A 25,235-nucleotide genomic window follows, 5' to 3' on the forward strand; every position below is an offset into this window, starting at 1 on the left:
TGGAGGCCCCTGGGCTGGGAAGGATCCTCAGGTTGTGTCTGGTCCCTGGGGGACAACATCTCTGCAAAGAGCACATGGGCATTCGACACCCCAACCTAAAAAACTGCGTGTGCAGGGAAGGGGTTGGCAGGAGTCCTGGACAAGGGGCCTCCGAGAGGCTCAGACCCACCCCTCCGCTTCCCCTTCTCACCGTGGCACAGGCAATGGATAGATCCCTGCCTTTTAAGAGATGTGCCCACAGAACAAAGGGGCACATGTTTTTGGTGTAGAACCCCCCTTGGGGGTTTGTGGGAGGAATGATTTTCAACAAATGTAGGTGTCCGCAGAAGAGGGTGGGCCCTGGGAAGGAAGGGGGCTTCATGCTCTCAGGGCCCTGTGGCCTGGCCTGCAGCTGATCATGTGATTGCATGTTCCCTCTGCAGTTTGGGGAGTGGGCGAGGCAGGCAGGGGGCCAGGGCTGGCTGAGGGTCAGGTCAGCACCTACTGCGTGCCGGGTTCCAGAGCACCAAGTGAGTCCACAGGAAGTGCCCGGCCCTCCCTCCGCATGTTTATGGATGCTTATGCCCCAGCCTCTAGCATTGCTTGCTGTCTGGTGCCGGGGGCAGCATGGGCCATCTCGTGGAGGCCTGTGAAGCCTGGTTCTGGGCTAGGCGCCCTGGGTCCAGAGACACAGATGTGTCACTCATTGCCATGGCCTGAGGACTTGGGCTTTCCGTGGAGGCAGACCCTTTACCAGATGGCTGTGATCCCATGTGCCGCTGCTTGACTGAGGGGCACACCAGGTACCGGCAGCCACAGCTACACCCAAAGACCCCTGAGCCTCTTCTTCCTTCCAGAGACTGCGTTCACAGAACATATATTCAGATGTCAAATTGCCAGTCGAAAGAAGAAAATATTTTATTTGAATTGGATGAAATTTGAACTAGAAGCCATGTTGCTTAATGAAAATGTGTGGTTTTGATTCACTATTCCTGTCATATGGTTCTTGTCTGCTGGAGAGTTTACAACATGGATGGGCCAGGAGCTCTGACATCCAAAAGGAGAGAGAGAGAGGCAGAGGGGACAAAGAGGAGGGAGAGAGGCAGGGAAAGGGGATGACAGATGGAGGGAGGGAGGGAGGTGGGCAGCTCTGCCAGTCACAGGGATGAGCACACCAGAACCTGGGGAGGGGAGCCCTGCTTTGGGTGCAAGAATGTTTTCACAGGAGTCTCTTCAGAGCCCTCTGTGTGGAGACAGGTCAGCTTGGGGGAGTTCTAAGTTCCTTGCCCATCCTCAAACCCAAGTTGGGAGGGGGGCACATGATTTGGACCCATGTCTCAGGGATCAGGTAAGATGGGTCTTTTCTGGACCCTGCGCCTGTCACCCAGTGGTGCCACTGAGTCATCCCCACTTTACCCCATCTCTGAGCCAGCTTTCCCACAAAAGCTTTGGGAAGCCAGGGAGGGCAGTGATCCTGTCTCTCAGAGCAGCTGGCACTTCACTTCACAGACCCCAGGAGGCCATCTGGGGATCCACACTTAGTGACTTTGAGTGGCACGTCCTCTCAGCCTTCCACTGTCCAGCCTCATCCAGGGTCCAGCACAGAGAACAGCTCATACACTTTTGGGCAAACAAAGGGCAAGGAGGGCATAGCTTCCTTTCTTGGGAAGGAAGCACCACCACCTTTGCAAAATGAGCACCACCCCTTTGGTGGTGCTCACGGCTACCACGTTTCTCTTGCTTCACTCATGGCTTTGTCTTGAGGAGCAAAACGTGCCTTTTGTTGGATCATGGGAGAGAGGGTGTGCAGGAGCAGGGGTAACCTCGGGTCTCTGGACAGAAAGGGATAGTGGGACATAAGGGGCATCAGTGACAACCAGATTAATACATGGTCTGGGTATGCATATTATCTTACCCACGGGGCACAAGCCAAGTGCAAAGATTTAGAGAGAGTGTGGACACTGCTAGGCAGTGGTTCTGGGCCATGGCTACATCTCTGTGTGTGATGCAGGGACTGGCACTTAATAGGTGCTCAATAATTGCTATTGGATGAATAGATGGATGGATGGATGGTAGATAGTGAATGGTTGATGGATGGTGGATTGGTGGATGGAAGGATAGATGGTAGAAACATGGTGAATAGATGATGGGTGGTGGATGGTTGATGGATGGATGATGGATGGATGGCTGGATGGATGGGTGGATGGGTGATTGGATGGTTGAATGGGTGGTGGATGGATGGTGGATGGATGGGTGGATGGTGGATGGATAGATAGATAATGGATGGGTGATGGATGGATGGATGATGGATAGATGGTACATAGATGATAAGTGAATGATGGATGGTGGATGGGTAAATGATGAGTGGATGGATGGTTGGTTGGGTCGGTAGATGGTAGATGATGGATGGGTGATGGATGAATGTGGGTGACTAGATGGATGATGGATGATGATGGATGGATGTCTTGTGGATGGATAGATTGATGGTTTGATGAGTGATGGATGGATGGATTGATTGTGTATGGACATATGGATGTGCATGTGGCAGGATGAACTCTGCCAAAGATCTCAGTGCCTGGCACAGCCCCTAATTATCCTTCACTGGGCACCATCTTTAATGACATAGTCTCAACATTGGGCATGTTTGTCCATATTCCTTCTTCTCCTTGAGCCCAGCATGTCATGTAGTGATGGATACTGTGCAGGCTGCATTGAGCCCCACCTCATCTGCTGTGTGACTAAGGTCACCAGGCAGGTGACCTCAGGGCTTCAGTTTTCTTAGTTTCAGATGGGAATTAATAGAACATCCTTCATAGAGTTCTTGTGGGTCCAAAGGGAGGGACAGCAGGCAGTTTCTTTGCCCAGTACCTGATCTATAGTAAACACTATTTAGACATTAGTCATTAATAAAACCATTATGATATCAGGTTATATCCATCTGATTGGGGCCCAAAGATCCTCTGCCAGGGAGACGTCAAACATTTGATAACATTCATGAGACCTGTGGTTCTTGTTCCCATTTGTTTGTCTGCTGTTAACACATCTTGAGGAGAAGACTATGGAATAGAATTGTTGCATACTTTTCCCATCTGACATAGTGGGACTGTTGGCTGCCATGGCAGTGAGCTAGAATGATCAGTGGTTGGCAGTGTAGGCTCATCCAGGTGGTAGCACGTGTCTGTACTTGATTCCCTTTCATGGCTAAATAATATTCCAGGGTATAGATGGACCACAATTCGCTTATCTATTCATGCATTGATGGACATTTGGGCTGTTCCCACCTCTTGGCTGTTGAGAATACTGCTGTGAGCATGGGTGTCTGTGGACTTACTTGAATACCTATTGCAACTCTTTCTTGAGTGGATTGTTTACCTGTCTTAGTTCATAGGATTGGACTTTCTGGGTCATGTTGTATTTTCTTCTTTAAAAATAAGTCCCATCCCACCCCATAGTTAGGGATGACAGGGAAGAAGGCAGCATATCTCCAAGCCCCCATAGTTTAGGGTGCAGTTTGTAGTTTGCATTTATCACTCACAGTTCATAAAAACTCTGAGTACATGGCTGGCACCTGGCAGGTAACCAACAGGTGTCTGATGAATGGATAGAAGGGTGGGTGGGGGGGATGGATGGATGGATGGATGGATGGATGGATGGATGGATGGGCAGATGGGTGGATGGGTGGATGGGTAGGTGGGTGGATGGAGGGATGGATGGATGGATGGATGGATGAGTAGGTGGGTGGATGGAGGGATGGATGGATGGAGGGATGGATGGATGGAGGGATGGATGGATGGAGGGATGGATGGATGTGGGTAGATGGAGGGATGGATGGATGGATGGATGGGTACGTGGGTGGATGGAGGGATGGATGGATGGATGGATGGATGGGTTGATGGGTGGGTGGGCAGGCCATTCTAGCTTGAGTGATTAGAGATAGCAGCTCCCTGAGAGAAAGGCTGGTCCTGATGACAAGCTCCCCCCAGGGCATGTCTGGGCTACTCACCACTTGCCTCCCAGAACTGCATGTGAGTCCTCTGTGTGCCACTTATTCAAGGGCTTTTGTCCTTTCCAGGGTGACATCCAGCAGCTGCTCTTTGTCTCGGACCACCGGGCGGCTTACGATTACTGCGAGCACTACAGCCCGGACTGTGACACCGCTGTCCCCGACACGCCCCAGTCACAAGACCCCAACCCCGATGAATATGTGAGTCAGCGCCCCTGGTTCATGGTGGGCTTGTAGGCAGACTCTTGGAAAGGGGGCAGGTCAGGCGGGCAGGCAGGGGTGGAGGGATACAACCCCATTTAAAATAAACCCGCCCGGCAAGAATCCAAGGCTCATGGTGAGGCCTCCTCACCCCCTTGCCCCACACAGGGCAGCACCTCCATTAAGCCTACTGGCAATTCTCTGAACCATTTTCAAGTGAAGATCCTCTCCCATCACCCAGTCACCAGGGACTCCCATCTTCTGTCACATTCTACCTGCTGTTGCGACCCCTCAGAAAAAAGGAAGGGAGACCCTCGTGAAGCCGAGGTGCTGTGGCCCAGGCAGGTCTTTGAAGCCCGGGCTGAGTCCCTGCCGCTGAGGCCCCCTGGCCTGACCCCTGTCCCTATTTTAGGGGTGACACCTTCTCTGTCACTCTGGTTTGGGGCAGGGGACTCTGAGTGTCAGCAGCATTGCCACAGCACCCCCCAGTTAGGCTGGCCGTCCTGGCCCTTGGTTGTAAAGGATCAGAATGTCTGCCCCCTTTAGGAGTCAACTTTCTCTGAAGGGGACCTGGGCCCCTCATCCCCTCCCTCATGCTTCTCATGAGGCTGACTCAGCTTCTTGGGGCCACAGGCAGGTTCGTGCCTGGAGTGGGGTGTGGCTTTCTGGGGTCCACTCTTCCTGGCTGAACCTAGATGGTGAGGATAGCAGCTGGGCTCCTTGTGGGGTCTTGCCTTCCTCACATGGCCCCCACCTGCTTTCAGTACCCGGAAGGAGACGGAGAAGGTGATACTTACTACTACGAGTACCCCTACTACGAGGACACAGATGACCCCAGCAAGGAGCCTACCCCCACCAAGAAGCCTGTGGAAGCTGCTAGAGAGACCACGGAGATCGCCGAGGTCTGTGCGGGTGGGCTGCTGGGCGCTGCAGGCCACGGTGGGGAGGCTGGGAGACAGGGAGCTCAGCAGGCCACCAGGGACCCCGGGGGCTGGTGACCATCTGTGTGTCATGCCTCCCGGGGAGGCTGGACAGGGGGCTTTCCACCTGCCATGCTGCCAGGAGATGTGGGTGTGAAGGGGAGCGTGTTGCTCTGGGTCTGAGGTCTAACTTTTAAACCTGGAGATACAGTTCACCTTTTTGGTGCAGGATTGGGGTTTTTTAGGGGGTTTAGGCTCTGGGCAGCACTCCCTGTGGCTGGCCATCTCCCTGCATGGACGGCAGCCTCTGCGCCCGGGGTCTGCGGGCTCTTGGTTGGCCACGGGGCCATGCTGTGTGTCCTCTCATGATTCCCCACTCTGTACCCCGGCCCTCAGGAACAGACCCCACCCACCACGGCAGCCCCTGCAGTGCCTGACATCAGTGAGGGGGCTGGGAAGGAGGAAGACCCTGGCATTGGAGACTACGACTACATGCCCAGTGAGGACTACTACACACCTGCCCCTTATGATGACATGAACTACAACGAGGGCTTCGAGAACCCCGACCAGTCCCCCGACCATGGCGCAGGGGCCGAGGTCCCCACCAGCACAGTCAGCACCACCAACGGCTCCAATGTAATTGCTTATATTCCGAGCGGGCTTGGGGCAGGCGCTGTAGGGCTGGGGGGCTCGGGGCTCCCTCTTTTCTCTGCTTCTGACCTCAGGGGTCCTGGGCTAGCTTTCTGGTTCCCAGACCCCCAGACCCCGGCCCCCAGGGGTGCTGAGCAGCCTTGGGGTCCACAGTTCACTGAGCACATGTCACTGTTTCTGTTTCCCATCTGCAAATTGGGTGGAATGAGCCCCGCCCACCCAGACTCTCAGGGTTCAGGTGGGGATGGGTGAGGACGTGCATGTTTGCAGCATCTCTCTCTGTGGCCTGAGGGGGCCAGCAGGACAAGGGTGGAACCTGAGGGTCTGGACCAGCAGAGGAGGCACGGGGCCCACTCATGCCAGATATGACCGTGGGCTTTCCTACCTGGCTCCATGCCTCGTCCACTGGCCTGGGAGAGTTTCGTCTCCTCCGGATCCCAGTTGTCATTCACAGGGTGGCACAGGTCGGGCCCTAGGGGTTATTGGCAGGTTTTCAGATGAGGGAGGAGCTTAGCACAGTGCACTGCACACAGCGAATGCTTCAAAGTAGGCGTTGCAGGACGCCAGGCCCTTGACGGCCACAGAGCAGACACCTCTTTCTGATGTGTGCGACCCCCTCTGTCAGTGGGATAGGGTAGGGGGCATGTCACCGCAAGACGCAAGGCCCTGGGCCAGGGCACCTGACAGCGCACCGACTTCCCCACAGTGTGCAGCCCTAGCTGGCCACGGGGTCCTGTGGGGCTTGGGGTGAAGTCTCCCTGTGGCAAGAGGATGTGTGAAGAGGCTGCTGGGTCCCAGGAGCTGCCCCAATGCCTTCAACCTGGCTCCAGGGAGGCCCCGTCCTTGGCATCCCCGGGCTGTGGGGCTGGGGAGGGAGGGGGTCTCTGTCCAATGCCGCACTATCCTCCGGTGACCCCTCTTGTCCCCTCCTGCCCAGCCGGCCCCGCCTCCTGAGGATGACCTGGAAGGGGAGTTTACAGAAGAAACCATCCGGAACCTGGATGAGACCTACTATGACCCCTACTATGACCCCACTGTCTCCCCGTCGGAGATAGGGCCGGGCATGCCTGCCAACCAGGACACCATCTACGAAGGGGTGAGAGGCCGCAGGGGCACCTTCCACTGGTACCTTTGGGGCCTGGGGAGGGCGGGCTGTGAGTGGCCCCTGCTTGGTGACTGCAGGGCCTTCCCTTTCCTCCTCTGCTCATCCTCCGTCCACCTGTGTTTTGTGAACCCAGATCGAAGGACCCCGAGGCGAGAAGGGTCAAAAGGGAGAACCTGCCATCATCGAACCAGTAAGGCATTTTCTTATCCCCTCTCTGAGGTCACGGGGCTGCAAGACGTGGGTCGTGTAGGTCAAGGCCTAGCCAGTGGCGCCGTTCATGGATGCTACACGCTGTTTGTGGCTGAGGCTTGAGCAAAGGGGCTCAGGTGGGGGAATGTTCTAGGCCATGACGGAGACGCCCCTGCCTGGGACTCCAGCTGGTCAGACCTCTGTGCTGTGCGCCTGTGGTCTGGGTACCTCGTTGGGCACCTGCTGTTGTCTCTGGGATGAAAGAGCTTATGTGAAGGAGGGGAGCCCCTCCAGAGGGGTCAGAGGGTTCACAGGGCACCTCAGATCTAGGCTGGGCAGCACCGGGGGTTAACTGTGGACCCAGCCGCTCCCAGGCCCGGCGTGGCCACCGAGTGGGGTACATTGGTGGAAGCCAGCAATGTGTGGCAGGCTGTCCGTAAAGCCGTGGCCGGGGAACTTGAGGAACTCACCCTGCTGGGTGCAGCGTCACAGAGAGTAGACAGGATGGCTACTGATGGAGTGGGGGGCTCATGGTCGGGGCCCAGGAGCCGCTTCCTGCTGCCCAGGGAGCACGGCTGGGAGCACTGAGGTCCACCCCAAGGCCCGAGAGCTGCTGAGGTCAGGCCCTGACCAGGCGGCGAGGCTCCACGTGATCGGCGGGCGGGCCGGCAGCTGCCTGTGGTGAGGCAGTGCGCGCCGGGCGGTGGCTGTGGACATGACAGCGGGGAGGGCCTGGCCGAGGCCCACCCTGCCACGTTGTTCAAGTGCCGGAGGGAGGAGGCCAGTGGCCTGCCCCGAGGCCGGTCACAAGGCGGAGCTGGGCTGAGGATGGTTCCTGGTGTTGCAGCCTGGGACAGGACATTGTAGATCCCAGGACGTTAGGCCCCTGGATTCCTGGGGTGGGGAATTTTGTGACCTCCATCCTCCCGTGGTCCTGGGAAGGTGCTTTTAAAGCCTTGACCTTGGTCTCCCCCAGAGAGACCCGAAGCCCCATGGCCAGGGCAGACGGGACGTGGCCCATCTCTGGGGTGGAACACCCAGCGGGCAGAGTTTCAGCAGCGCCCTCGCGGCTTGGCTCTATGCCCGGCCTTGCAAGCATCCGGATGATGGTGAAGGCAGCCCGTGCGGCTCTGTTTTCCCTCTGGGACTGTCCAGGGGTGGGATCCATCAGCCCCACGGGGCTGTGGCCTCTGGACACACGTCTTTTCTCAGGCTGAGAACATCCCCTTCCGGTGCTCTCTGCGGGTCTGAGGAAGATGGCTTATCTGAGGGTGGAGAATGTGGGTGCAGGAGAAGGGTGAGCCGGGGGGAAGCACGGTGCAGCCAGTAGCTGGGGAAGAGGTGCCCCAGAAGGACAGTGGGTGTGCTGCAGCTGCTATAGGGTGCCCTGGCCAGAGGTGAGCTAGCCTGGTGTTGCCTCTCGCTGGCCTGAGCCTGGCTGGTCTCAATGACCACACGCACATTTCCCCAGATATCCTGTCCCCAGATGGACCTGCTCTTGACTCAGGGTGCCTTTTATGGGGTCCGGCACAGACAGCGTGTCTACACAAAGTCTGCCTCATGTCATGAGGGAAACTGAGGCATCTGGACGCAGCTCCGGGAGGGCTCCCTCCTCTGGCCCTGGCGTTCAACACTGCCCCGCCCCAGCCCATTCTGCTTGTCTGCCAGCCCCTTGCTGGGCCCCTGGGGACACTGTGTAAACAGTTGGAATCTCTCAACCCAGAGATGCCCTCAAAGTCTTAGCTCCATAAACAGATGGCCGAGGCCTGGGAGCCGGCTGGCGTGGGCCTCGCAGCAGACTACTGACCGCAGAGGGCGGGGTGGCCGCTGCTCCGTCTGTCCCCACCCCGCTCCAGCACCCGCCCTCTGGGAAGAGGGGCTCGTCATGTCAGTGGAGCCCTTGGAAACCAGCTCCTTCTTGCCCTCCGAGCCGCACCTCCTGTCATTCAGCAGCCGGTCAGCAGCTCCTGGAAAGGGCAGCCGCCCTCTCAATTGAGGGGATTTGGGTTTGTGGGTGTCCTGGGACCCCAGGAGCTAATCCTCAGACTCAGTGTCTTGTGTCCCCTGGTGAAAATCCCGGGCGGCACACGGATCACCGGCTCTCTTCTCCCCTGGGGTTTGAAAGAAAGACTTTTGTGCGTGCTCTTTGAGGGGCGGAGGCACCTGCGTTGAGAGCTGTTTTCAGCTGGGCCACGGCTACCCTCCCTGCTGAATTCGGGGAAGGCGTCTGCACCCTGGTGGTGGTGGGGTGTGTGTGTGGACTGGCCTAGCACCCCAGAGAGGGCCACCGCTCTCCCTCGTCAGCTGAGCCTTTCTCCCCGCACTGGGCCCATTTGTCCTGGTGTCTGGCCTCCTTCCCCGGCCTCCATGGACACCTCTGGCCCAGCTTCCACGGAGATCTGTGGCCAATGTTGCCCCAGCTTCCCGAGAAACATGCCAGCATGTCTGGGAAGACACGGCAGGCCCTGGGGCCTGCTGAGGCCAGAGCTTGATCCCAGCTCCATGGCCAAGCCTCCCCAGCTGCCTTTGTCAGAGGAGGCAATTTGAAAGCTGTTTGGAGGAGCTGTCTGTGTGCATCCTGAGCACACGTAGTCCTCTGAGTGCACATCTGTGTAAACACACCTTCGTGGTGGCAGGGAGCCCTGGAGGGGAGGCTGGGGGGTCGCAGGGCCCTGCGGCCTGGTGCCCCTCTCCTGTGTGGGTCTTTGAGCCTCGGCTGGGTGTGCACCTGTCCCCCTTGGGAGGCTGTCCCACATGTCTCAAGAGCACTGTCCACTGTGGAAGGACTGTCTGAGCACAGCAGCTCACACCATCCCTGGAGGGAAGCAATCTATGTTTCCTCTGCTCTGGGGGAATTGGGGGCAGGAGGCCCCCATCCTCGGCCATGAGTGTGGCTGAAGCTAGGCCAGGCAGATCCTAGCTGGTCCCAGGACGCCTAGCTCCCTCTGCTGCTGCCTTCTCAGCAAGCAAAGCCCTGCAGGGGGCAGGAGACCCCTGCCCTCCCGCATGGTGGTACATTGTCTCAGAGCTCCCTCAAGTGGATGTGAGACACAGAGGACATTGGAGGTGCCTGGCCCTGGTGTCCACTGGGCAGGAGGGAAGGGAGTCCTGCCCTGGGAAGGGGCTGGAAGTGGGGGCGCTCCCCGGTCAGGGAGCTCTGTCTGCTGACCCCTCTGCTACCCACATGGCCTCTCTGGGGTCCAGGCTGATGGGGTGGGGGGCAGGAGGCCTTGTCCCCACTTGGGGGTAAAGACCATAAGGGTGGGGGGGCCAGCGGCAGAGAGAGAGGCTTGAGGGGGAGGGTGGCCGAGGGTCCCGTGGACTTGGCAGTGTCTCCCTCGTGCTCTGGGCTGCTGGTGGGCATGCATCCTGACTGTGGTCCTCCTAGAGTCATTCTTTGCAGCCACTATGGGGTGAGCTGACCTCTCATGGGGTCATCTTCACCAGCAGGGTCTGCTGGGATCTCAGGAGCCATGGGTCCTGGGGTCTCAGACACCATCTCCTGTCTTTTCCAGGGCATGCTCATGGAGGGGCCGCCTGGCCCTGAAGGTCCTGCAGTGAGTGTTGTGCTTAGTTCCCCAGGCTTGTGGGAGGTGCTGGGGGTGGTGGGGAATCAGTGACACCCCTTAAAGGGCCTGGATGGAAAAGAGGGGGTGCTCACTGCCCTTTGCAGGCCCCCCGGGGCCCAGCACCGTCTGAGCCCACCTCCATCCTTCCAGAATCAAGGTGGGATGGGGTGTTGCCCTATGGCTGTATCTTTGAATTCTGTCCTGACTTTGTTTTTAATTCCAGGGTCTCCCAGGACCTCCAGGAACGATGGGCCCCACTGGCCAAGTGGGTGACCCTGGAGAAAGGGTAAGGGGTGACTCTGCTTGCTGGGATCACCTGCTCCATGGGCTTGTCTGTGGGCTTGCCTGTGGGTCTTCCACTTTGTGGCTGCCATGCTTATATGTGCAGAGGCAGCCGGTGCGTCAGTGTCCGTCTCCACGCTGCCCCTGGCCTGTCAACCTCTCACACCACCCCCCCTTCCTATGTCTGTGTCAATGGATGTTTAGGGAGCTTGACTACTTCCCGGCCCTGTGCCTGGGACAGGTGACACCTGCAAGGGCAGACCCGGCCGGCCCGAGTCCCACGGAGGCTGTTGTGGTCGGCTCAGAGGGCCCTGCGGCCCGCGTTAGCATAACGGAATTGACAGTGCTGTGAGGGTCACGTGGGATTAGGATCTGCATTGACCCTTCCTTCCTCAGTATGTGAGCTTCATGGGGCTTGATTTCCCCTCATTCCGTCTTCCTTGTTGGAAATCAAGCAACAGTATGGGAGAGCTTGCTCTGGGTCAAAGGGACCCATCCCAGGCATCCTCCTGGTCATAATGACCTGTCCTGGGGTCACCCCTGGTCAAAGGGATGCATCCTGAGGTCCCCAGATCAAAGGGATATGTCCCCCAGTCAAAAGGACCCTTCATGCCTCCCCCCTGACCATCAGAGAGACTTGTTCTGGGTTTCCTGGTCAAAGGGATACATCCTAAGGTCACCCAAAGGGACGTGTCCCCAAGTTAAAGGATCTCATCCTGGGGCCTCCTGGTTAAAGGGACCTGTCTGGGTTCTCCCGGTCAAAGGGACCTCTCCCTGAGTCAAAGGGACCTGTTTGGGCACCCCATGGTCAAAGAGACATGTTCCCAGGTCAGAGGGACCCGTCCTGTGCCCCGTGGTCATAAGGACACGTCCCCGTGTCCCCATGGTCCTGGTTGCTGTGGAGCCATGAGGGCCCAGCCCACAATTTCAGTGTGACACCCCGTGGAGTTCTAGGGTACTGCAGCCTCAGGGGCTCTTGTCCAGCGTGGCTTGTGTTTTGTGTCGGTTTTTCCTGCCGGTCTGATGAGTATGGACGTGAGCACAGTCAGATCCAAAGCTAGTAGCAGATGACTAAGCAGCGGACAGGAGAGACCAGGGGTGTGTGTGCGTGTGTCCTAGGGGACGTTCATCCCCAGGGCTGGGCACATGGCCCGGAGAGCATGGCCTTAAGGGTGTGGGTGGGTCAGTGGCTGGGTCAGTGGCCAGGTCTGTGGCTGGGTCTGGTCTGTGGGGAGGTGGCTGGGGTCTGCTCCCAAGGCAGTCTGGCGGGCAGCCAGGCTCTGGGGCTCCAGAGTGGTGCTGGAGCCAGGGGGCGGGGTGCCCTGTCCTGTGGCAGGTGAGCACTGAGTGCACTTTCCAGATGGCATCGATGAGGGTCAGCAGCAGGTTAGCACTGCAGGAGGTGGTGGCGCTCCTCCATGTGGCCGGTGACCTCTGAGGAGTGACATTCCCGGCTATGCTGATTATCTATAGCTGGTGGCTCTAGGGGCACACAGAAGGTGGGTCTTTCTCCGTGGTGGAGTCGGGGGGACCAGGATGGCCTTCCCACACCTCCTGGCCCCTCCCCTCTGCCTCATGGCCCCGACTGCAGACGTGGGGGCCGCTGCTCCACTCCAGCTCCAGGACCAGACAGCTTGGGTTCTGTGGTCTGTGCCCCAGCTTGCTCTGGACACCATGTCCCCAAAGGTCTGTGTGAGCGGGGGCGACGGCCAGGGGCATCGCGGTACCTCGGGACCCCCGTTGAGCATGACTGAGTCCAGGTGTCAGCAAGGGAGGAGCACATGGTATGGTCCCAGAGGGGCAGGAGGAGATGCTGTCCATGGTGTGCATGACACGGTCAGTTTGCCTCTGTGTCGCTGCAAGTGTCCATCCCTCCGCCCACCGTCCAGCGATCACACAGTGCGGGGCATGGTCTAGTGCCAAGGATTGTCCACTGTCCAGCGGTCACATGGTGCCAGCCATGGTCTAGCACCAAGGATGCACTCTTCCCCACTTGGTCCCTGCCTTTGGGCTGAGCCTGGACAGGGCCAGTGGTGGGTGGCCAGCTGGGGCTTTGTGTACCCCAGACCCCTGACAGCAGAATATCATTGTTTTAAGCAATTGGTGTCTCTTAGGTTCAAGCCCAGATCCAGGAGCCTGGGGACTGGGCATGGGGTCAGCAGAGAGACCCATTCCTCTAACGTGTGCTGTCCCAGGGGTTGGAGGGAAACCTGCAGCCCACTGGCTGTCCCAGCACCTTTCCAGGTGGAGGTGGGAGCTGGTTCAGGAGCTGAGCACTGCCCACCGCTCCAGGCCCTGCTTAAGCCATCCTTGTCGGAGGAGCTATCCCTGCTCACAGCTCAGCTTCCTCCCAATGCCCAGCTTTCCCGGATGTCTGCTATTTAGCTGGCAAGGGACCCCGGCTGCACAGTCAGGATTCTACACTGACACCACCAGTAGGGAGGCCTCAGAATCCCTTTGTGGGAAGTGGAAAACTTTTTCTCCATCTTCTTACGTTTTGTGATTGGGGCGTGCAAATTAAACTGACCAAAGACCGTGTTGATAGAAGAAAAGGCACATGCTTGTATTACTATTTTAAGTTTCACACATACACGGAGCATCCCAGAAAGGCAGTGCGAACTCAGAGAAGCAGCCTGACCTGAGTGCTCAGGTTCCGTTTCAATCGAGGGTGACCCATGGGGGAGCAGCGACTAGCAAAATACGGGGTGACTCAGGGAAGGGAAAGGTCATTTTGGTAAGGTCTGCTCACGTAGACTTCTGTCCGTGCTGGCTCCCAGTCCCCGGTGGTGGGGGTTGTCCTCCCTGTCCTGGTGCGGAGGACAGTGGGGATACTGGGTGCCATCTCCATGAAGGGAAACGTATGCGCTCTCCTTCTAGGAGGCTGAGGGGGGCGCAGAGGAAGTCCATGGATCCTCGGGTGCCTTTGGCTCAGAATAGTCCTTACAGCAGCATGGTGTGTTTTGGGGCAGCACATCCTGATCCCCTCCACCTGCTTGTCTGTAGGGGAGAGGTCTGGAAGGATCCTGCTCTCCCCCAGCCGGGTTCTACCGTCCTGGGATTCTCCAGCCTTTCCTATTACTAATTATCAAGTAGTTCTTTTTTTTTTTTTTTTTTGGAGGTCTATTCATTTATTTTAGAAAGAGAGGGAGGGAGGGAGGGAGAGAGAGAACTCTGCTCAGCACAGAGCCAATGCAGGGCTCAATCTCACGACCCCGAGATCAGGACCTGAGCCCAAACTAAGAGTTGGTCACTTAACAAAATGAACCACCCAGGCACCCCAATTAGTAATTAGTTCTCATCTAACCTTGACTGGCCGAGCCTGGCTTCCTAACTGGATAGATGGTCACCAGCTCCCCCAAGCCTTGCCCATGGGTGGTGTCACCGGTGAGAAGGGACCTGAGCCATCACCCCATCCATGCCCCCTTGGTGACAGATGGGCAGGCCCAGCCATGTGGGCTGAGGGGAGGCAGGGCAGGGCTGGAGCTGGTCTGGCCCCACTCTCCTGGCAGGTGGGTGGGGACGCCCCCATTCCTTCCTCAGGGGCTTAGAAGGAAGCTGAGGACAAGAGAGCTGGGTGTCCTGAGGGCACTGGAAGATCCCTTGGGAGAGGAGGCTGATGCTCCCCGATTCAAGACATACATCTCCTATGACGATGCTTCATGTCCAGGACGGAGGCCCATTCCTACAGCGGTGCCTCCCTCCATGCAGAATGGGATGCACATCGTACCCTCGGGGCAGGAGTGGCAAGGGAGGCCCACGCCATCCATCCCTGGCTGCCTCGTGTGCTCCAGCAGCCCCGCAGGGTCTCACTGCCCCCCCACCCCCCCGGAAAGCGTGCTTCACAGGTGCCCCTGGCATCCCTGGCACCACCGCTATGCCACCATGTCCCCTCCTGGCTGGCTGGACTTCCGCCCAGCACCAAGGGAAGGATGCAGGCTAGGCTACTGCACTATGACAGGCAGAGTCCATTGAGGACTGTGTGAAGCTTGAGCTTCACAGGAGCCATTTCAAGTGCCGTTGCCGCAGGTGGCGAGGCAGGTTGGTTTCTTTGCTGTCCCCCTGTCTCCTGGGGATGGGCATGCGGGTCTGCTCTCTCCTCTCCCTGAGGGCTCCGGGGTGTCAGGACCTCTTATGGGGCCACCGTTCAACCCCCAACAGCTGGTTGTTCACATGTACTCCCCCCACCCCCCACCGCAGCCAGGCATCTCTGTGCTTGAGCTCCCAAGGCAGGTCACAGATGCGGTGGGCCTCCCTTGCCGCTGCCACCCAGCTGGGTAGACGTGCATCCAATTCTGCAGGGAGGGAGACTCTCGTCCCTTGGCATCGCTCTGGTTGTGGTGGAGAGGGTGCCTTCCAGGGCCTTCCCAGCCTGAGCGGGGCTGCAGGCCCAGCATTGTGGCTCCGAAAGAGCAGGGAGGGAGGACACACAGCAGGAGGGTCTTTGGGAGCGGAAGGTGGACAAGGGGCCGCCCCCCGCGTGTCCCAGCTTCCAGTGCCACACGTGTGCACACAAACCATGGAGACACACAGGGACGGCGTCTGTTCCCTGGGAGACATGGACTCTAACACCTGAAGTTGGGGTTTGATTTGGGACCAACTCCCAGGCTTAAGACTCAGCAGCGGGCAGCACCTAGGTTTCCAAGAGGAAAACTTGTTCCCGATGTTTTCTTTTCCATACCTACTTCTCATCTTCTGAGGATTTTTTCCGATATGGCCGAGGCAAGGGCCGTGCCCGTGAGCAGTTCTTTGACACAGAGGTTCTGCTTGCAAGGACTTCCCTGAGAAAGCTGTTCGCATGCCCCCCACCACAGGACGTGCCCTCAGAGGGCAGGTGGGGGCAAAGACGAGCCCCTCGTGCATGGGAAACTCTACAGCTGTTAAACAGAATGAGGCCAAGTTCATAATAGGCCGTAGTGTGCAGGGAAGAGAAAGAGCAGATTGCAGGACGGGGTGCTGGGGGGGGCGGGTTGGAGGGGGTGACCTCCTGGCGAAGGAGAGGCATCCCCCGAGGCCCTTGCCGCGGAGACCTGTGAGCGCGCTCTGTGTCGCCAGCCATCGTGCGTGCTGCCCGCTGTCCCTACAGGTGCAGAGCTCCAGCGCTGGGTCCTCCTGCGGGGAGGAGAGGGAGCTTTCCCTTTCCATTTTGTATAAATCGTGTTATACAACAGCTCATGAGAGCAAGGAGTGCGTCTACAGTAAAATAACCAGAGAAGAGAGAAGCAGGTGTTTGTTCAGGTGCGGACTGTTCTGGGTCCTCTGGGATCGTTCCCCAAGAGCCGCAGATTCTCCGTCTTGGCTGGGAACCGGGACCTGATCTGTCTCCCCCGCCTGGAGCATCGCACCGGTGCTGTGGGCGCTCTTGCCGGAGCGCGGCCGAGCTTGGTGCAGAGTGCTGGACCCAACACCATGGCTTGTCGTGGGGTATGGCTCGTGGGGGTCCCTTTCCATCCGAAAGAGGGAGTCAAACCTCCATCTGTGTGCAGAGCAAATCTGCACCCCAGGCTGGTGGGAGTCAGTCTGCCGGGATCTATGAAGGAGCCATGCTCGTAGAATGTTTTGGGGTTTTTTTGAAGATAGAGTGTCATACTCGTTTTACACTTGTAGAGTCCCGCGAGGGCCAGGGTCAGTCCGGAGACTCTGCAAGGGGTGTCTGTCTGGATCCTGCCTCAGACCAGACTGATGGGGTCTGTGGGGGTCATGGTGTCATCTCCATGCACACGGGCTCTTGAACTTGCTCGAGAGGGGTGTGTGTCCTGTGCACGTTCCTCGTGTCTGTCCAGCAAGCCTCCTGTCCAAGTGACCACATGCAGCGTCGATGGGGCCTGGGTCACAAAGGGCACTTCACTGGCAGGTGGAGGACATGGGCCTTGGGGGCCAGGGGGTGGCCTCACCTGCTGGCATGCAGGCCTGGAGGACACATTCCTGGATGGTAGAGGCCCTGGCTTGGTCTGCTACACAAGTCCTGGAGTCACCTCTGTCCCTGCAGTCCCCGGATTGCAGTCTCCCTCCTCTCTGCTCCTGCAGATCCCTCTGGGTCCAGCTAAGAGCCCCTTTGTCCTCATCCCTTTCCCCCTAGAAGCCTTTCCTCATCCTCAGCCCATGGCCAGTGCCCCTCCCTTCCCTGCACTTGGCTTCTGGAACATTCCACGCCATGGGGTCTTGCTTTTCTGTGCTTGCCTCCTAACTTTCCTCGTGGGCTGCAGCTCTGACCTCCTTGTCTGGACACAGCCCTGGTCCATCCCTGTTGCGTTCTCACCGAGCTGCCTTGGGTCCTCTGTCCACAGGGTCCCCCTGGACGCCCAGGCCTTCCTGGGGCTGATGGGCTGCCTGGCCCTCCCGGAACCATGCTCATGCTGCCTGTGAGTATCCTTCATTGTGGGGGTGGGCGGCTGGGGTGGGTGGGCTCAGGGCTCGAGATGTGGTGGAAAGGGGGCCCTGAGCTCTGGGTCCGAGGGGGCCATCCCTTGCCACGGAGTCACTCTGATGTGGGCCAGCCATCTTGTAGAAATAGGCTCCTCTGGAATGGACCCTGGTTGGTTGAGGCCTCCAGCTCTCTGCAGGCGCCCAGGGCTGTCCTGTCTAACAGGCGGGAAGTCTGGCCCTGCAAGGAAGCTGAGTGGCATCTGTCCGTCTCCACTGCGACCTCCATGTGAGCATGCTACCAGCCAGTCCCACCTTGTGCCTGACCTGCCCTTGACCTTGTGGTGTCATCTCCTTTACTAGGAGCCCAGGCCCAGGAGGGCAAGTGTGTGGCACTTGCTGGCACTTGGACATCAGTCTTCTGGCTGGTGACCCAGTGCTGCCCAGGAGGCTGGGCACAGCTTGGGGAGACCCCGTGTGAAGCCAGGACCTTCCTGGCTAGGCCTCCCCGCTTCAGGCATTTGCACCGGGCCCTTGGCTCTTTCTTGCAAGAGCTAGGGGCTGCAGGGTTGCAGAGTGAGGTGCCGCAGAAGCCAGAAAGTTTTTCCCACACTTGGGGCAGGTGTCCAGGTGGCCCCAGGGCTGAGGCTGGCAGGTGGGGCTAGGGCTGTATGTCCCAGGAGGGGCCCGGCGCCAGATGCTGTCCAACCAGACTCCCCCAAGGCTCTGCTGTCACCTCAGGGGCCCTGGGGTCCAGCGTGGGCACCCTCATCAGTGCCTCCATTGACCTTCTGACTTAACACCCACAGTTCCGCTTTGGAGGGGGTGGTGATGCCGGCTCCAAAGGTCCCATGGTGTCGGCTCAGGAGTCCCAGGCTCAAGCAATTCTGCAGCAGGCTAGGGTAAGTGGTTCCTGCCTCCCTGGTGCCCTGGGGTCCAGGGAGGGGTGTGTGTGCTCACCTCTGGGCGATCAGGATGCTGAGGGGACATGCGCTTGTCTAGCTGGGACCCAGGCTAGCCTTGGGAAGGGGCAGGGAGGTGTCTCAGGGCTCGTCCATGCTGAGGGACCAGGCTCCTGGATATGGACGTGCAGGGGCCACCTGCTGTTCCCCATGGGGCTCCAGGGATGGAGAGACCTGGAAGTGGCTCGCTGCAGGGAGTGGGGCTGAGTCAGAGCCCCTGGGGCTCCCAAGGAGTGTTAGCTCCCTGACTGCTCCACTCTCTGAAAATCAGTCGAGTAGTGAGCCGAGGTTTTCATGGATGATGCTTCAGATTGGAGACTGCAGATGACAAGAGCAAACCCCGGTTCTGTGGGATGGGTGGTGGGTGATCCTTCCGTGGAGCATTGCCTCTAATGGGGCAACTCAGGACGCTTCTGAATAATCCCTTGTTTGGACAATATTTATGTGGCTCTGGCGCAGCGGAGGTGATGTTAATGATCAGAACGTATGGATAATTACAGGATGGCTTGAGTATTGAGCTGTTGCCGTGGAATAAAGCATCCGCGTGATGCAACGCAGTGCCGTGCGTGACGAACCCCATCGCCTGCGGCTGGATTTACTGGCTGGGCCTGCCCGGCTGGCCTTTTAATCTGAGTGCTTTAATTGAAGCCAAATGGATGATGGGCTTACAAGATTTTATAATGCAAACAAATCTTTTCCAAAATGAAAATGGCACCGTGCAGGGGCTGGGGGGTAGGGAACTGAGTGCCAGAAGAACTGAGCAGAGGAGATCCTTCAGGAAGGGGGATTGGGCTGGGCTGGGCTGGGGTACATGGGAGCTGGGCCCCGGAGCCGGGCCCTGGGTGGGGCAGGACAGGTGGCGGTCAGGGGTGCCCTAGGAAGGTATCCACGTGAGGTCTGCAGGTGATGGTGGCTCCAACAGCTTGCTGTTCCAGGACTTATTTATTTTACCCATGGAGGGCCCCCAGAACTTTCCCCAGCTGCTGGAGGGTGCCGGATGTGTCTCTGGGGTGGGGGGAAGTGTGGTGCTGATGTTGAACATGAGTGCACAAGGGTGTGGGTGCTGGCTGGGGAGGAAGGAAGAGGTCGCAGTGGAGTGATGGTCCCCACAGGGGGGCACCCCACCCCTGGGTTCTACCCCCACCTCCCCCTCAGCCTTGGTCCTGGGTTTCTGGAACTCCATCCACCCCCCTCCTGCAGATGCCCCCGTTGGGCCTTCCCTGCCTGGCGGAGGCTCCCCTGCTAGCACCAGCTGTTTCTCAGCCTGCCCCGTTTTCTCTTGCAGCTGGCACTGCGGGGGCCGGCTGGCCCAATGGGTCTTACAGGGAGACCGGGCCCCATGGTGAGTCCTTGGTGGGAAAGAGTGGGGGAGTGTGGTGAGGGCTGGGGCGTCCTTTGGGCTCCCAGCTCATCCAGAGAGGGCACACTTCAAGCTCCTATCAAGCACTGATTCTATCAGCGGCACCCCAGTGGACACTGGGGCCCCGGGTATGGATGGGGTGGGAGGCTGTGGTGACCGGGGTGCTGGGCCCTTGGCTGTGACCTAGGGAGCCCCAAGCCTTTCTTTTTGACTGTCTTCATCCTTTACAATCATGTTTCCAAAGTTGGGAGTACTTTGGGGGCAGATCTGGGATTCCTTGCGCGCCCCCCTCCCCAGCTGCACAAGCTGTGTGGTGTGTGTGTGCCCAGGCACACTCAGGGTCGGCAGACGAGGTCCCTAGGGAGTGCGGGTGGCCTTTGCAGTTTGCAGGGAGATGGAGGATTTAAATGCGCCACCCCACCCCCGTTCCCTGGGGTGGACTTGGCTCTCTGCCCTTCCCTGTCTGTGCTGGCTCAGGGCTGCTCCTGCCCCATCATGGCCTGGCGATGCCCACGCATTGCCCTGAGCTGGGGGCTGTGATGGACCCCAGTCATTGTTCTAGAGATAGAGAGACAAATGCTTGTGATGGCTTCGTGGTCCTCATACCATATGCTCCACTGACCATTTTGTTTAAAACCAAGAACACATCTGCGTAACTGGGCGGTTAACTGCTCATCCCTCGGGCTCTGTCCAGGGCAGGCAGGCTGGGCTCTGGGGGCTGAGAGCTCTGTGGGTTCTCAGCGGGAGCCCTGCCCCATGGGGCGACCCCCTCCCTGGGGTCTGTGTGATGTGCATTCCTTAACCCAGACCCTGTCTCCCTAGGGCCCTCCGGGCAGTGGAGGTCTGAAGGGCGAGCCGGGAGACATGGGGCCTCAGGTATGTAGGCACCTGCCCTTGCTGCTTGGAGGGGCACCTCCTGGGCACCAGAGGTGGTGGCCACCAGAATGGGGGACACAGTGCTGCATTTTCTCAAGGAAGCCGGTGGGAACTGTCATGGTTTTGTGCAGCATGTGCCGCATGTGGGCGTGTGGCAGAAATAGCTGCGGGGAACAGGCTGGCTGTGCCCTGTTGGGCCCTCACTCGGGCAGCAGGTTCTGTGCCCTGCCCGGAGCTGCTTGTGAGCCGTCTCTGCCGGCTTGCTGAGCATGGGACCAGGCTTTGCTCTTTCCTCTGAGGAACATGGACGCAGCCTGACCCTGTGCTGTCTCTGATTCCTGACAGGGTCCCCGAGGTGTGCAGGGCCCGCCTGGCCCCGCCGGAAAGCCTGGAAGAAGGGTGAGTTTGGTGGCTTGGGGACAGCAGCTGGGTCACGCTGGGGGGTGGGGGTCTGTGGCGGGTCTGCTGGTGCCTCCGGTGCCAGGCCTGAGGCCTAAAGCCTGGATTCTCCACTCTCCTCTGAGGGCAGCTATTTTCAAGGCCCAACACCCTTCCCGAGGATGGGAGCTACACCAGAGGTGCTCTGCATCCTGGGGCTGGTAACGGCTTGCCCGCCTCTGCTGCTCTGGCCTCTGGCCTCCATCCTGAGCACCTTAATTTTATTTATTAAACATTTTCATGGAGGCAAGTTCCTGGGCCCTTTGGGAGCAAGTGTGGAGAAGACAGAGTGATGGGTGGACCTTACTTCCATGGGGTGGCCTCGTTTCCCCAGAAATGGCCTTGGTCTTGGGGGAAAATGGCCCAGTGGGTATCTGGACCCCCGACGACTTTGGTAGGCAGTGGGTCTACTGAATGGAACTAGTTTGTTTCCATGTGACTGTGGCTGCTGAACAGGGTGTGCGTTTACAGGTTAGTATGAATTAACGATCCCCATAGAGACCAGCCAGGGAGAATCTGATGGGCTCATGTCATGCTCTGCTGAGTGGGTCTTTCCAGCCAGAGGAGGCTTCTAGGGGGAAGAGAGGGCTTGTTCCCAGGGTGTCCTTGTCTGGCTGTCCCCTGGGGCTGCCCATGCCCCTTTGCTTGGACAGTGTGCAGGTGGACAGGGCTCCTGGGGGGGGGGGCGCTGACAGTAGTCGTGAGCCAGAGTGATGGGGGCATGGTGCTCGTGTCGCTGTCAGGACATGGGTTCCGATGCGTGGGGGATGTAGGCCCCAGGCAGGGTCGGACCCACATCTCCACATGGCCTGCTGATGCCAGATTTGGTGACTCTTGGGTGACAGCTACGGGTTCATCTTGGATCCGATTCCAAAAAAGGTTTTATTTCATTAAAGGTTTCTGTGAGTCTCTGTAAATGCTTTGTGTCCTGTGTCCCCTGGGGATGGTTCCTGGGCAGGCAGGAGGGTGACAGAGGGATGGAGGGGCGGAGGCGGAGAGCCGGTCCTTCCACAGCTGGTGGGGTTCCTCGGCCCGGGGTGAGAGCACCCTGTCTGCAGGAGGAGAAGTGGCAGGAAGCCGGAGGGGCTTCACTGGCCTGGCTGCTTCTCTGGCCGGAGCCCTGGCTGTGACCGTGGGAGCAGCCACGTGTCCTGCCAGGAAGCCTCCTTTGGTTTCTGAGTGTGTGCATACCTGTGGCGCCCCGCGCCCGCCCTCATTGGTGCCCCCCCCCCCGCCCCCTGCCCCGTTCCCTGGGCTTGGCTTCTGCATTTTGCCCTGGAGCTGCGTTGCCTGGGCACCTTTCCTGAGGTGACGTTTCATCCCTGGCAGCTTCACATAACCTTTAACCCTGAGGAAGACAGACCATCTTCTTGTGGTCCACCCTGGTCCCTGGCTTCTTTCCTTCTCTGCTGCTGCCCTGTCGCCCCCATTTTCCAAACTTTCTCTGTGCTTGGTGGTGAGCGGCCCAGTGACAGCCTCGTTTGACCAGGGGCTCATGGGACACGGGGAGGAGAGCGGGTGTTGATCTGGCTCAGCCCTTCACACTCGGCTAGCTGACATTGCTCATTAGTGAGTTGGCACCTGGCTGAGTCCCTGTCCCTGGCCAGGTGGCCTCAAACCTGGCGGGGCTGTCCTGGGGTGACCCTGGGGCCTGCCCTTCATCCTTGTGGCTGGCCGGGTGGAGCCCGTGGGCTTGTCCCTGGCAGTTTGCTGGAAATACCTGGAGGTAACAGTCCCAGGAGCAGCCTCCATGGATGCAGCGTCTTGCTCACAGTGGGCAGCTGTGTGGCTTTCGTGAGACAAGCCACCACCGTGGGGCCCAGTTTCTTTCGTAGTCGCTTGGACTAATCCTAGGTGCTTGCTTTCTGAGACTCTCCAGCCAGCAGTCTGGCTTCTGGATGGAGGAAGGGAAGTGGGCTGCGTATTGCGGCTGAGGCATGATCTCTCGAGAGCCACAGACCCGCAGACTCCCAAGCCCGTGGGCAGATGGACAGCGTTGCCTGGCTGCCCTCCTGCCACATGGTCTTATCCCCAAACACAGAGAGGCAGGTAGTATTACCTCTATCTGGTACTTCAGATGGCAAGGCCCAGGAGGACTGGAACCACATCAAGAGGCGTGGAGCAGCCCCAGACCCCAGGCCTGGGTCCTCCCGGCCAGCCTGGCCACATGGGGCTATGTGGCTCAGCTTAGCCTCACCGGAAGCCACCACTCGCCAGTCCCCATGACAGCTTGCCTCCTGTGTTCCAGGGCCGAGCTGGGAGTGACGGAGCCAGAGGGATGCCCGGACAAACTGGCCCCAAGGTAGGCTACACTCACCACCTCCCTGTGTTCTGGGACCATGGCCGCCATCACTGTTGTCATGCTGGTGACGTGGCCAACGTGTTGGTTACACGGTGGATGTAATTTTGGTCACAAGTAATGACTAATGACATTCATGCTCATCTGGGGAGGGGACCTGGGGGGTGAGGAAGGCTCTGCATGGATCCGTCTTTCTGATATGTTGGCATGAGGACTGACTGGGCTGGTGGGGTGAGTGTCACAAGCAGGTGTGACAACTGCAGCTGGTTTGCTCAGGGGGCAAATTTGCTCCTTTCAAGAGAGTGGTGAATGTAGGGGGGCAGGGGGCATCCCAGCTATGGAAACCATTCATGCATGGACAGGCTACAGGATCCCACATGGGGGTCAACACAGGAATGCCAAGTGCGCAGGGCAGGGGGCCTTCTTGTCCAGTTTTGGGATGTCTGCCCCTCATTGCAGGGAGTGAGTAGACACTGCATATGGGTCACTGCAGGGCTCATATCTTGGCTCTGGGAGAGCTGTCCTGGGCAGTGTGTGGTGCCAGAAGAAAGGCTTACTTCTCCAGGGAGCACACCATGCTGTGGATGGTCATCTGGACTGGGTGGAGATGGGTTACCAACCCTGCTGGGTGTCTGAGACACCTGTTCATGCTGTAACTGGTGCGGACGAGCTCAGATGCTCCCTGTGCATCCTGAGCTCACATGAGGCTCTGGTCTCACATCCCGGGGGTGGCAGGATGGAAGAAAGGCTTCTTGGGTCACTCCCAGTAGACCACGGTCTTCTTCCAACTGACCTGAACTAGCCTGTGCTCAGCCTCACCCCCACATGGTTTTGCGATGGCCATGAGACAGGGCAGGGTGGCCAGGGAGCCAGGGGCCAGTGCCGGCCCATCTGCTGGGTAGTATGTGCGCTGAGGGTGTAGTGGCAAACAGGACAGGCACACGTGGAGGTGCTGCCGTGGTCACTTGGCCAGCAAGACTCAGAGTCTGTGGCCCAAGGACAAAAGTCACCTCTGTGTTTCTGGCCTTTGTTGGTGTTTGTGGGGAAAAGAGCCTGGGAACCTGGATCCAAGGCAGTGGAACACATGGTGTGTGGAAGCCGGTGGTCACCACATGTGAAGTTCCTGGGGCCCCGGGTGCACTGACACTGCCTGAGCCGTGGCCGAGGGAGAGCAGCTGAGTCGTGTGCGTGGCATGGTCTCTGAGCAGCCTCTCTGTACTCCTTGCAGGGTGACCGTGGCTTCGATGGCCTGGCTGGACTGCCGGGAGAGAAGGGCCACCGGGTAAGTGTCCTGTCGGAGTGTCCCTGGCACAGAGGTCCCGGTGGAGTCCACACAGTGGATGTTATTTCTCAGGAGGCCCTTCCAGACAGCTGGAGGGCTCTGGCGTGGGGCTGTGTGCCCTCTGGTCTGGGGGGGTCACTAAGGAGACTCCTGGGTGGGGGAGTGGAAACCAGTGCTGACATAATGCCTTTGTTGGTGGGAGGTCAGCCCAGAGGAAGCTGGTTTCTTCTCTGTGGCTTCTGATGGAAGAGCCCAGCAGGCCTGGCACCCTGGTGGTGCTGATGGGCGAGGGGGGAGCCTTCCTCAGAGACGCCCGCTGCCTGATAAACGGGGCCTGTCATGCCCTCAGTGAAGCTATTTCCAAGCTGCCGAGGACCCTTTGCAGCATCAGTGGTGACTTGGGGCAGCTGGGCATGACCCACGTGGTGCAGTGACAAGGGCGGGCCATGTGCTGTAGCCGGCAGCCCCGGTCTCTCTCCATGTGATGGTCCCGTGCCGCTCGCTCATCGGACATTTACTCCCTTCCCTGCCCTGTGAGAAGCAGACGATGTCTCTTCTATACTTCAGCACATAGCGGACACATGTGCGTGTGTGTACACGCATGCACACACACGTTTGTTGGCTGTGTCGGGGTTTAGCCATCACGTCCCATGGGGCATTGAGAGAGGGCTACAGTAATGTACCAAAGCTGCGTTGTCCACAGTATCCAACCATGACATGGAGACTGGACACAGACAGCCACCACGTTGGGGCCAGTGG

At 58.7% G+C, this 25,235-nt stretch overlaps 1 protein-coding gene across 4 annotated transcripts in view; it reads left to right on the forward strand.

Annotated features, from left to right (window-relative positions):
* Positions 1 to 25,235, forward strand: part of COL5A1 (collagen type V alpha 1 chain) — a 152,474-nt gene that overhangs the window by 60,034 nt on the left and 67,205 nt on the right. For all 4 annotated transcript variants that reach the window (XR_011999792.1, XM_072748241.1, XM_072748240.1 and 1 more), the window contains exons 5-18: positions 4,052 to 4,183; positions 4,948 to 5,085; positions 5,500 to 5,739; positions 6,692 to 6,850; positions 6,993 to 7,049; positions 10,564 to 10,605; positions 10,841 to 10,903; positions 17,184 to 17,258; positions 18,069 to 18,161; positions 19,507 to 19,563; positions 20,404 to 20,457; positions 20,803 to 20,856; positions 23,144 to 23,197; positions 24,423 to 24,476. Coding sequence is in view for 3 of the 4 variants with exons in the window: in XM_072748241.1 (XP_072604342.1) it covers positions 4,052 to 4,183; positions 4,948 to 5,085; positions 5,500 to 5,739; positions 6,692 to 6,850; positions 6,993 to 7,049; positions 10,564 to 10,605; positions 10,841 to 10,903; positions 17,184 to 17,258; positions 18,069 to 18,161; positions 19,507 to 19,563; positions 20,404 to 20,457; positions 20,803 to 20,856; positions 23,144 to 23,197; positions 24,423 to 24,476 (1,272 nt within the window). In the remaining variant the exon portion in view is untranslated. The remainder of the gene's footprint in view (positions 1 to 4,051; positions 4,184 to 4,947; positions 5,086 to 5,499; positions 5,740 to 6,691; positions 6,851 to 6,992; positions 7,050 to 10,563; positions 10,606 to 10,840; positions 10,904 to 17,183; positions 17,259 to 18,068; positions 18,162 to 19,506; positions 19,564 to 20,403; positions 20,458 to 20,802; positions 20,857 to 23,143; positions 23,198 to 24,422; positions 24,477 to 25,235) is intronic.

The sequence above is a fragment of the Vulpes vulpes genome, chromosome 2 (genome assembly GCF_048418805.1).
Source record: "Vulpes vulpes isolate BD-2025 chromosome 2, VulVul3, whole genome shotgun sequence".
Classification (NCBI taxonomy): Eukaryota; Metazoa; Chordata; class Mammalia; order Carnivora; family Canidae; genus Vulpes; species Vulpes vulpes.